At 36.0% G+C, this 13373-nt stretch overlaps 1 protein-coding gene across 1 annotated transcript in view; it reads right to left on the bottom strand.

Moving 5' to 3' along the window:
* Positions 1-2128: 2128 nt before the first annotated feature.
* mtnr1bb (melatonin receptor 1Bb) overlaps positions 2129-13373 on the bottom strand; it is a 39807-nt gene continuing 28562 nt past the window's right edge. Inside the window, exons 3-5 of the mRNA XM_055043999.1 lie at positions 6642-6760; positions 6206-6550; positions 2129-5827 (exon numbers count right to left, since the gene is read on the bottom strand). Of these exons, the coding sequence (XP_054899974.1) occupies positions 5405-5827; positions 6206-6550; positions 6642-6760 (887 nt within the window). The 3' untranslated portion in view covers positions 2129-5404. The remainder of the gene's footprint in view (positions 5828-6205; positions 6551-6641; positions 6761-13373) is intronic.

The raw sequence follows: 13373 nt of genomic DNA, 5'->3' as shown, positions 1-13373 counted from the left end.
CAAAGTCAAGACCAAGACAGAGGTAAGTTGAGACCAAGTCAAGACCAAGACCAGAACCCCATGCTACATGACACTATAAAATGTGAAATATGATCAAAATTGCTAATCAAATTGATCTGAAAGATTCACATTCCCATAAAGACTGATAGATATTAAATACTTGGAGCTGAAATAAATTTAACCAATACTGAAAGCAGAACAAACTCTTTGTTCATGTCATTATCATTCATGTCAGAAATCACCACTGAGGCAATGTCCTGATGGCAAACAATGCTCAACTATGAACACTGACCAAAGAGCAACTAGCAAGAAGTAACGAAGCACAAGGTGCTCACCATGATTCTTCTCACCCTCTCTCCCTGCATGAAGCCAGGCAGCACAATGCTGTAATGTCTGCCATTATGGCAATGTCTGCCATTATGGCAGATATTACAGTGACCACTTTGAACAAAAACACTCAAACAGTCGATGTGCATGGTCTTTTATTCTTGTGTTTTATTTATCTGCTCATTAAATAAATATTAATCTATATAATTAAATGAAATAATGATAGCTATTGCAGTGTATGAAGAGCATTACAAGAACAAAGAACGGCTCTCAGTGAGGCTCCTGTCCTATCTTCTTAGTAAAGAGAAGTTCAGAAGACTCGGATCATTCGTGAATGTCACACAGTGATGTGGTGAGGTGTAAAGCTGATGAGGCACTGACTTAATCAAAATCAGATTTACAAATATAGACTGCCTGCATGTTATTGTTTACATAAGGAAATTTCACGCATGCAGACAACGCTGGAGGGCAAAAATACTATTCATACATGTCATGCATAGCCGCCCTGCCGCCATAGAATATATCTCAACTAACCCTATATCTAACCCTAACCTTGGCCCTCGCTGCACTTAACTTTACTGAATAGCTGGTTTGGTGTTACTGTCGTGGAGTTGTGGAGTCGCAATGTCTGGAATCATGAGCGCCCCCTGCAAGTGCGTGTGAAAGGGTGGAGGTTGGGTAACAGAAACACGTAATTGTAAATCACGTTATTGCTCGGATTTCAGTCGTTGTGTTTTGCATCCAGTGAAAACGATCATGTTAATAAATAAACTGGACAGTATGCAGTAAGTTTAGTGATATTTTCACAGTTGCGGTCTTGACTGGTCTTGAAATAAAATCCCGAGTCCTCAGCGCCCGAGACCATCATAAAATGGTCTCAAGACCAAGACCGGTCTTGAGTACTACAACACTGGCTGTGAGCTCCGCATATATCAAAGTAACATTCTGACCTATGGCTTGCACTTTTTTAAAACCCTGTTTAAGAGCATGTAAGATGTTCCCAAAAGCAATTTACATATTAGAGTAAAATAACACAAGAACATGTTTTACACACTTACTTTTCCATTCCTTACTTTTCAAACTTTTAAGAGATATATATATTTTTTATATAAATCAATTTACATTGTAAAAATGCAATGAATGGGCCCAATTTACAAGACATGTTTTAGATGCACTTAGAAATGCAGTATAATGGGAAGGAGAGGTTAAGTAATATTCAAGGACATACATTTAACTGCGTAAGGATTATTGAGCTTATATATATATATATATATATATATATATATATATATATATATATATATATATATATAATTTTTAATTTTTTTATAAAGCACATTTTAAATACATCTTCGATAACAATATACAACAGTTAAAAACCACACTGACACTAATTTACAAAATATTCCTCTTAAATGTCTTTAAACTCCCTTATATTGCAGCTGATCAACTGCGAATGTTTGGACAAGTGTGTATAACAACAAAATATTCAATAGGCACCCTGAGATGGGAATACAGATATGAGCTGTATGTTCTCCACAATCCAAGTTGTTTGAATCACTCTTTGATACAGAGGTGATAATAGTAAATTTAATAGTACAAAGAGACCAACTCCTTACACTTTTCCTTAAACAGTTGATCATATGTCTTTGTGTTAAATCCACAGTGAAAGGATTGAAATACTACATCCCTGGTAATATAGTTTGGTTTTGTTTGTAAAAAAAAAAAAGAAAAAAAAGAAGAAAAAACATCTTAAAAATGAAAACCTAATGTTTTGCATATAAGTATTAGAATTAAAAGTAAGAGCTCAAACTGCAAGAGATTTCTACATATTGTGCAGCATATGATGTAGAATACAGAGGAAACCAATATACTGTATGAAACCAACATACATGTTGCTAAGGATGGTTGATTGTTTTTGTACAGAATATATGCTAATTTAGTAGACCAGGACAAATCTTGACCTCTTTTTCATATGACACAGACTGGAAACCAGCAACATCATTCATATCTTTTTTCATGATAAATCTGTGATTTGCTGTGACATCTGGGAATACAGCTGTCCTAAGCTGATGGATTCTGTTATCAGTTCACACTGACCGCCGTGAATCCCTTGAACTGTGACAAACACTGCATTTGAGTTGCATAGTGATGTGTTAGTGTGCATAAAGAATCATGCCCATGCAGCTGCACTGGGCTTTTTGGTGAAATTGAAAGATAGTTATTGCATTTAGATTTAGTTGGTGATTGACATCAGTGCACAGAGCTCTTTAATGATAAGTCTCTGTCCTTCTGTTTGACTTTCCAAATACAAAATGCCAAAAATGACTGCAGTGTTAAAGAATGTCTTTTAATGTATTTATAAATATGGAGGTATTAAAATTGGTATTTGTTACTTTAAATAAACTCAGATTTGTCAAAACTATAACTATGGTGTTGTGTAACATATGTTGAGCAGGAGTTACGCATTAGAAAACTGGAGGAAAATAAGGTCTTGTCCCTGGCAGTGGCTTTCATCCATCCAACATGGAATCTTCTACAAGTGTTACTAAGAGAAGCAGGGGTCTACCAGAGCCATAGCCATATCCCCTTGTTTGGGACTAAAAGTTAAAGCTGAGACAGTCAATTTATCAGATACACTTGTTTAATAAATTGCTTGTTAAGAGAAATAGAGAACGAGCCAATCACATGACATTAACCCAATGTGTTTAGGAATCTAAACATGGTTTGGGCTGCTTGCTGAATTTTAAACTGAGCATTAGATTGAGGACGAATGGGTTGTAAGTGACCTGAAATGTGCCATGTCCTATGCTTGATGGACTGTTTTTACTATTTAAAAGACTTTTGATGTATTGAGATTTTCACAACCATCTCTAAAGCTCAAACAAAATGATTTTAAAAAAAGACAAAGCATTCAGTAAGGGTTGTGTGGATGATAGAAGGAATAGGATAGGTGGCATACTGGCTCTGAATATGCTGAAGCTTGAAATTGATGGGCCACCACAGCAGAAGGCGCTACCAGATGCCACTGTCAGTTAAGAATTGGAAACTGAGACAACAGTCGAAGCAGATGCACTAGACAATTAACATTTTGTAAGACAATTTAATATTTTGTTGAGTCTCTATTTTAGTCTCAACATTCAGATGCTGTGTTGTTTATGTCACAATCTGTCATAAACACCAGGAAAGCATTGATCCATCCTGATCTCTATCGATGGTCAGGTATCTGACAATGGTGCAAGGGTATTTTCTTGGGACTTTTAGTCCTAATTTAGCATAACTGTTTTCATGAGAACCAATAGTGTCACAAAGTTCACTAACCTTCCCATGCATGATAACCTCAGATAAAATCATTTTTAAGCAGTCTTTTTAGCAATAGAATTCTGCTTTATTAGTAGGTATTTAAATGTTACTTTAACCTCAGTTAGCTATTTAACCTTTTTGAACAGGTATACTACTCTGTCTGGCCCAAAAAAAAGTTGCCACTTGGATTTAACTGAGCAAATAGGTACAAGCCTCCTATTGAATAATTACAGCATGGGCGATTATGGTTCAGCTGACAACAAGTTATTTAACTCGAACCGGTGCAATCATTTGCTTCTCATTTCTTAACCACCCATTTGGACAAACACATCCCGTGGTCTGTTTGAGAAGGGTCAAATCATTGGCATGCATCAAGCAGAGAAAACAGCCAATAAGATTTCAGAAACTACTAACATTCGGTTAAGAGTATATTGGAATGATAGTAGGAACCCATTTTCTGTGAGGAAGAAATGTGGCAGGTAAAAAATTGTAAATGATCATAATCGGCGTTTGGTGAAATCAAATTGCAGAAAAACAAGAGTAGAATTCAGGGAGCATGAGAAATTTTCACACATGGATTTGCCACCAGACTTCAGACCCTAACGCCTTTAAGAATCTTTGGGATGTGCTGGAGAAGGCTTTGCACAGTCGTCAGACTGAACCATCATCAGTGCAAGCTCTTGGTGAAAAGCTAATACAACACTGAATGGAAATACAACTTGTGATAGTGCAGAAGCTCATTGCTGTAATCAAAGTTACAGTTAGTCCAACAAAATATTATAGTGTGTGACCTTTTTTTTTTTTGGTGGCCAGGCAGTGTGTTAATTTTATAAATTTATAAGTTAATAAAAAATACAAGTTACTTGCGAATGTTAACCAAATTATGATTTTACAAAATTGTGCCTCTTACTGTATATAGTTTTCTACTAAGGCTGCAGATCAGATTACAGTAGCTGATATCTATGGGTTCTAAGGCTGGAACAGCAACAAAAGTAAGGTTTCCTCCACATGCTACATCACATGCAAAAGATATAAAAAATGAAATTAATTAAAAACTCTTATGAAGTGACTTGATAGATTTAACTTGTCAAACAAACCTTAATTAATCTCTTCAATTCATTTACTAAGTTGTCTTTTACTAAGTTCTTTTTCCTGTTATTTTAGTGCAAAAACGATCAAACTAGGCAGTATAAGGTAAGCTACTGCAGCATTTAGGTTGCGAGAGTAAATCTAACCACATAACATGAAAAACTCTCATAATGAAATGACAGACTTAACTATCTGTCATTCTTCTATCTCTGTTATGAAAAGCTTCTTCTAAACTTCCAGGTGAGGCGAGTTTAATTATTTGAGGCGTTAGAAGTTACTAAAAAATGTGTTTACTAGTGGTGCTTTCCCAGTTTTGTGAAACACATCTACAGCAGCAGAAATTAAAGGATATCACATTTTCATTGTAATCATATAGTACCAATCAGTCTGTCAAGAGTAATAATTATATAATGAAACTGCAATGCTGGGCTTTTTTCTTTGTGGATGTAAGTGACTCTGACAGAACACACGTTGTCATCTCTTTAAAAGATGAGTTGATTCTAAAAGCACTTCAGAGACTCATAAACTTTGTGTGTTTTGTAAGTGTACAAATCTCTGCTGTGAATTAGGAAACAAAGCCACAGCTTCCAGTTTCATTAGTTTCTTGTTACTCCTTAGCTGCACAACTGCCTTGATATTACATAAAAACTGGAATTATCATATGAAACCCTCAAGTATCTAAGGTTCATTCTTGGTTTGCACGGTCTCTGACTGACTCATTATTGTTGAGTGGCGGGGGTGGTGATTGCTTGCTCCTCATGCTCCTGCCGTCCGTGGCAGCTCTCGACGTCTCCGTCACAAACAACCGCGTCACCCAGACAGAGGTGACGATGCGTTTGTACTCGTTCCTGAAATTCCTGTTGAGTAAACCATAGATGATGGCATTCAGGCAGCTGTTGAAGTAGGCCATGAAGTAGCTTACAACAAAAAGCCACTCTGGGATGTGGGGACCCACGCGAGTTGGATCTATAGCCACTGCCAATCCTATCAAGTTGAGTGGGGCCCAGCAGATTGCAAACAGGACAAATACAACAAACATGGTGATAAAATTCCGCAAGTCACTTGGTCTGAGGCGAGGACTGTCGTCAGTCTTTACTTTGCGTCGCACCTGGATATTAGAAAAGAATAAATTAGACTGCAAGGTATAGATCATACATAAAAATACATGCTTATATGACACATTTACTCATAAATACATAAGATGATATAACATATTGTGCACAGATTTACAGGCATTGGAAATGTTAGTTTCCTTTCAGTTGTAATGTATGTATTGTAAATTTTGAAAGAGGATGTAGCCATATGAGTCAGTTTGGACGTTTGGACTCCTACCACAGTCGTAGTGGAATCTTATTGATATTGTCATATTTTGTGTATTTTGGCAGCTAAAATATGACATATCAATGAATGGGTCTCTTAAATAAATGCTACAAAGTGTGAAACATACATATTCGCTCACATTTTGAATTTGAACTTTAGGACTTACCTGAATCACAAGAATCCAAATGCGAAGATAACAAAAGGTAACTACGGCAATGGGAACCAGAAAGTGAATCACTACCACCGCCACCGTGTAGGAGCTGCTGACATTCTGGGCAAAGGTGCAGGAGTAGACCCGTGGGTCATAGCGCAGAGAACCAACAAAGAAATTTGGGACAATGGCCACAATAGTGAGCACCCAAATTAAGGCAACAAACAGCAACGTGTTGCGGTAGCTGTACAGTCGGCTGTAGGAGAAGGAGTGACAAATATAGCAGTATCTGTTCACTGCAATCCCAGTGATGTTGAAGATGGAGCCAATGACACTAAGCCCCATAAGGAAACCGCTGACCTGAAATAATAGAAAAAATGTGAAGTTTCGACAATATTCTTTAAAGTCATTGTCTTTTAATAAAGCGAAGAGATGACTGATGTGGTCCTACCATGCACTGAGTGTTTCCAAGCGCCCAGCCGTCATGGAAGAGAGCATAAAGGACCAGGGGATAGGGGTAGAAGGCTACCACAAGGTCAGCAAATGCCAGACTAACCACGAACACATTACCTGGGGAGGAAAATATAAAGTGATGAGGTTAGCTCCCAAAATATAGAGAAAAGTCTTGTTTTATGCTCCCAGATTATGAAAATACGCAATTTTCTCTGCAAATGTTCAAATCTTTCTTTACTTTGCCTCAATGCATCTAAAAAAATCGCACAGCTGGTCAGATTTTATCAGGTGGCAGACCTGCTGACTTTCATCATTGTTTCTGGCTGTTAAAGATAAGCACATACAGCCATGGTTCAAACCGATTTGCACTGCTTTGTCTTATACCCTGCACTGTCAAAACAGAGCAAATACTAGATGGTTGCATCGGAAGTGACTTTCAACAGGCCTATCTCAGGACATTCAGCCTGCCGTGATTGTTGGCAAAGGAGGCTGAGATTACAAAAGGTTTGTAGCTTGCACCCCACAACAGATTGCCTCGCCCAAGACAAAGTTTTATCAGGACAGGCAGAGTCAGTGTTTTGACAGAGTGGAGGGAAAAGCATGTGGGCAAAACAGCTGGGGCATGCAGTTCTTTTTTCATCTTGCTGCTAACCAGCCTAATTCAAAAAGAACTTGTTCACAGAATCTGGTTTGTGCATCACAAAAAAGTCAAAGTGTTTTAATAAAAGTGTTAGAAATAAATCTGAAATATAAGGAAACTGCCTCTTCACTGTTCCTCACACTTCCATAGCTACTCATGCAACTATATCTAAAAAATGTTTTTGAAGAAATATTAATGCTGTAATTATTAATCTTTGGTAAATGGCTTTCTGTTATGTTATCAGAATGCCATTCTGATGGCATTGTTTTTGGACTGTTGTTCAAAAAAGAGACATCCCATCCATTACATTTTAAATCAACTTGTTTAGTCTATTATTTTGCAATGAATGTGACTATTTTATACCACAGGATTTCCATAGACAATATAATTATGCAATTAACACAAACTGTGACATTACTTTAAAGATAGAAGCAATGTGATAATTATGTAATAACATGCTTTAATGTGTGGTTATGCTAAAATATTTGTATTTTTCTTGTTTTTGTTTAGCTACAATATGTCATCTTTCAGCTGTACCATGGTAAAGGGTAGAGTGATATGTAATTTTGTGATGTGTTTGTTTTGTTGAGACACTATGGTTCCAGGACATATTTAGAGATACTTAAGCCATTTTAAGCCATTAATTGGACTATCATGCCTATTAAGACTGAAGAAGAGAGTTGGAGTTCTTGCAGAAAACCCATGCATACTTTGGTAAAACAATCAACACTCACAGTATGGTATATACTGTTTTAAAACAGATATTTTTAAGCCAATATTAGCTATATTAGGTATTTCAGGTCCAGCTATTTATCCAATTCCAATTCAAACTTAATTTTGTGCTGTGTTTTGTCTTGCCTCTTCTATATTAAATATTAAATATTAAATCACCTTCACCACTTTTTGAATGTATACCTAAAAGCATTAACCATTTCACTCATACACTTTTTTGCTTAGTTGCAAAGTATCAGAGCCTCTACAGCTGAGAGCTGTTGGCTCTCCCAGAAGGTGCAATCCATTATTTGATGCAGTATTTCAGGCTTATTATTTTGGCAGCAGCAACAAATAACTACCAGATGTAACAGAGCTCACCTTGTGTTTCACCTGCCAGTTCATGAAAAGCTCATTTGCTGGGCAGCCGTAGTTCCACAGAAGTGCAACTGATATTCCCAAGCCTCAGACCATATTAATGATGCTGGAGAACAGGGTTCTCTGGTGTGTCACGTTCTCAGAAAAACCCTCTGAGGGACTACAAGAGCTGTTAGTGTCTGGTATAATCACCCAACCATGTCAAAAGTGCATGAAGTACACAGAAAATGTATTTTTAGCCTTGCTGTAGTACCACCATGCTGTTACATGTTAGTTTTTATAATTACAGAATGTGCACACGTGCCTTCGGTGTGTGACTGTCAACCTAGAAATGTCACAATGCTCTGTAAATCTTTAAAAGGAGGCACCACTTCAGCACCAGCAACACAATGCTTTCAATAGGAAAGAAATGCACCTTCCTTTCTTTTATGTAAAATTGTACAGCATCTTGTAGCATTGTTTAAAAGTGGTTAAATATTTATGCCTTAAAAGTCAATTAACAATTTCATAAGATACAGATTCATATATTGTTAGTTTAATATTTTAGTATAAAAATTGGCTTTTAACCAGTGTGTTATACACACATTGAACCCATTTGACTTGACTTCTATGAACTTAAAACATTTTTTCTAGGTTACAAAGGTTTTAATCAGTGCTGTTGCATGATAGATCTGGCAATTCATCCTAAATTCCAGTTTGGTCTAGTGTTCTTTATCTAACATAAGACCTGACACTTGAGAGGTAAAAACAAAATGGTGTAGAATATTTGAAATGCTACTGAGACCTTAACAGGAACCACTAAACCCTGACAACAAACACCAGAGGTAACTTTGATGCATGCATCTTGTGCCCTCTGCAGGAAGGAGGATCTGTGATCCTGCAGGTATGTTTCTTTTCTAAAAGGGCCTTGGGGACCCATTTGGAGTCCACAGCATCAAGAACCCTTTAAAATATCAGGAAATTTTGAAAAAAAAGTTTGACTGCCCCTGCCAGATGGATAGCCAATCTGATGAACTTTAATAAATTTTCAGTGCAATTTAGACATCGGGAGATATTTTTATGGGAACAGCTTTTCACCTCTGAGACACAAAGTTTCGAAGCAAACATTTTCCTAGATATCTTAGGGGAATCCTACAAATCATAGTCTAAATGCTAAAGTTTGTTATGTTTAAACTTTGTCATCGATATCAAAGAGACAAGACCGCAAGAAGAAAGAAGCAATTGGTCTTGAATTCAGATATTTACATTTTCAGCACTTTTTGCATCCTATTGTGCTAATCAGGCATTCTGCTGAATGCAATAATTTGGTGCCCAAACCCTGCTTTTTATGTGTAAGATAAGGGGAAAACACTTGCATAGAATGAAATGCTGATTTTATATTGAAATGAGTCTATTCACTGTAGAATCTCACTATCGGTGAAGAAATCCTTTAGCACAATTACTAGTTCTAAGTATAGGGTTGTCTGATTGCATAAATGTACCTGCTTCTGCTCACAAATCTATGCTGATAAGAAAAACTGTCTGTTGATAACAGCATATGTATGGATTTGTGGTAGATTTGCCAAGGCTGCTTTAATTATAGTCTGATAGGACTCTCCTTGCCCTTTACAGTGCATTTAAATAGAAACTGAATGTAATAGTCTTTCAATGTGATAAAGTATGAATTACCTTTTGGATTGGAAAGATTAAAGTTCATTACACAAGTTTTGTGCTTGTGGGCATGTGTGGCTAACATCTGCGAATTAATTAAGAGAAAAGCCACATTTCAAAATGAAGTTGAAATTACACACACAGATATGTGAAGTGATACTGGTGAGAAAATACTGCTTTAAGTTCATTGTACCTTGAAGCAGAAATACTTTGTTCCAAGGTTTTAAAATTTGACCTTTTAATTTAATTTACTTTTCTCATTTTATAGTAGAGGTAAATAATTGTGGTTACTGCTTGAATTGTTTAAAAAAGATTTAAAAAGCATTGTGGAAATTTATAAGGATAATCTTTAGAAAGAGAAAATATGTAGAAACTAGTATGGTTAGTTAATATCGTCACATAAATTTTGTGAGCAATATTATGAAAATAGTGCATATAATCTTCATGTTGAATTACTGTTGCGTAAGACGATTTGTGTTGAATTAAACTGTATATGAACCCATAAGTGTTAATTGTAGAACCAGAAAAGCTAAAAAAGAATTTCAAGAATATTTCAAGTTGAAACTGACCTTATTTCCTATCGTTTTTCAAGGAAATAAATGGTTGTAAAATGCATATCTTTGACAGAGGAAAAAGTCTTTGGAGCCATGCCTCTCAAAAATGGAACATTACCATATTCAATTAAGTTCACTTGAGTTCAAAAATACTATCAGTTCCAAAGGGAAATTAAAACACATATAGTACAATTTTCCTCAAAGAGTTACTGTAGATGTTGAAGTTGCATTCAGTCTGAATACTTTGATTTCTGTCATTTTGTCTACTGTAAGAAACATTGATGCTCAGTGTTCAATTTGTGATATCATAAGTAAAATAAGCATGAACACAACTAAAAAGAATTGCGTAAAAAAGGATTATAGACGTCATTGAAACAATTCTTTTTATATGGACAATCTGAAATTGCCTAAAACTCTCTATCATTGCTGAAAAAAATCACTTCTTTACACACATGCATGTAGATGTCACATCTTACCTAGTGACCCACCTAAAAAACATTTTGCTTGCAAGCAAAATGTTTGTTAGCTAGCAAATATTCACTTAAAAAATTAATATTCACTTATATTCAGTGATAATTGAATAAGCATTCAAATGTTATCACTGATAAATATTCAGTGATCATCCAAAATAAAACTGCAAATGTTGTTTCAGGTTTAGAGCAATTGATTCTAGGTTTGGATAATGCAAAAAAAAAAAAAAAAAAAATACAAAGGTTTAAATTAAGAAAAGAAACTGGTGGTATTTTTTAAAAGATGAAAGAAAATGCATAATGCATTTAATTTGTTGTAAAGGTTTATAAAATATTGTAGAACCTATATTTTTTGCACTACTACTTATTTTTTTTTTATGCCAAATGGATAGATTGGATGTTCCTGATGCAGAATTCAAACAGCTCTTCACATGATTATTCATGTGTACTTGATTAAATATGGAACCGTTGGCTGAAATGTAATCCTTTTTGACATAAGTAATGCATGAATAAGTGCTGCAATGAACAATATTTGAACAAAAATATAGTTTTGTGAATTTTCCCTACATTCCTGCAAGCCATTCCCCATGAGAACTGATTGCAATGATTTTCCTCTCATTAGCTTTTTCTCATGTCTTTCCTGTGGGAGGACATGCTAGTCAGATTAGCCTTGTTTGCATTTATATTTGTTTTTAGGGGAAGGAGTGGAGTCAAAAATAGGCAGCAGGTTTCAGAGGGAGTGAAGTGGAGGGGCAGAAAGTGGTCAGGCAATGCTAAAATATGGATTTTTATGTGAAAATTGTAAAGGTTAAAAGTGTTAAGCCAATCTCAATTAAGAAGGATAAACAACATAACTCCCACAACACATGACCTATACATGACTTTGAAAAATAAGACAAAAAGAGCAAAGGAGACAGCATCTAACTACCTCTAGATTTTAATGAACATACTTGTCACAAAGAAAAGTAAACTTAGGAAGATGGCAAAACATAAAAAGAGATTAAAGGTCCCCAGAGAATTGAGTTGTTAAAAGTTAAGGAAGAGACCAAGACGAGGCTGATGAGAACAAATACAAGATGAAAAGGCAATATTCTCTTTTTTTACAGTGTTGTAGACAAGGCAATCAAGAATCTTGTCATCAGTGTTATACATCATCCTTTGTGCAGTGCAGTTCTGTCCATGTGAGCAGCTTTCTCCTTCCACAGCTAGCCCACTGCCTGAGCATACATATCAGTCTCAATCAGACGACTTTCAGTCTCCTTCACCTTTTTTTCTTTCTGGCAGTTCACTCTAACTGCACTTTATATTCTCAACTGAGGATGCTAAGTTTTAAACATCACAGCTCTCTGTTTTTCTCTAAATATTTTTTTTTCTCCACACCTTTAACACATTTTTTGCCCCACAGAGGTTAAATGCACCCTTCCCTTTTGCCTTCAGAGTAGTGTCCATTAGGCATAGATTCAATTAATCAAAGGTTTTAGTCTATAGTGTCACGATGTCATGCAGATTTGTTGACTCTACATTAATGATAGACATGTAGAATGTCATCACCTTCTACATGTCCTAGTGGACTGAGATGTGGTGACTGTGAAGGTTGCTGGGGTCCAGAGAACTTAGTGTCAAATTCAAGAAACTCCTCCTGCTTGAAGTAAGATATCCAGTTATGCTGTGGCATTTAAGAGTCTTTGTTGACACTAAGAGGCCTAAAGCCTGCCAGACTATTAATACAAGACATGCTGGATCTATGCTTTCAGTTTTTTTATGACAAACTCTGACTTAACCTAATGTTACAATTTGCTATCTTATTAGCAGTGGCACATGGTGGGGTCACCTGTTGCTGAAGCAAATCTACTTCAAGGTTTGCTATGTTGTGTGATCACATTTGTTATTACATCCACCTTTTCTCTAAAGAAGTGTTAGTTGAGGTACTGTTCTCTTTCTGTTATCCTAAGTGAGTCTGCTTGTTCTTCCCTGACCTCTGAAATGAATAAAGAGTTTTTGTGCACATAAGTGCCAGTCACTGAATATTTTTTCTTTTTAAGACTGTTCTCTATATATCCAGTAAAAGGTTTGTATAAAAATTCCAGTACATCTTCAGTTTCTGAAATATTCAATCCAACCCTGTGTAGCACCAACAACCTTGCCACATCCAAATTATCTTTTGACCATTTTTCAAAAATTAAAAAAATGGTCAATCTAATGCTTGGTTTGAACTTCAGCAAGTTGTCTTCAGAACAACTTGATGCCAAGTGGCATCAATGTGATTTCTTGGCTCATATTTTTGAAAGCAAGTGTACCTAAAAAAGTGGCCAGGGAGTGTATTTCTT

Source organism: Poeciliopsis prolifica, unplaced genomic scaffold (genome assembly GCF_027474105.1).
Source record: "Poeciliopsis prolifica strain line A6 unplaced genomic scaffold, Auburn_PproV2 SCAFFOLD019, whole genome shotgun sequence".
NCBI classification, from domain to species: Eukaryota; Metazoa; Chordata; class Actinopteri; order Cyprinodontiformes; family Poeciliidae; genus Poeciliopsis; species Poeciliopsis prolifica.
The sequence above is the reverse complement of the archived record's forward strand: the minus strand, read 5'-3'. Positions and strand labels throughout refer to the sequence as shown.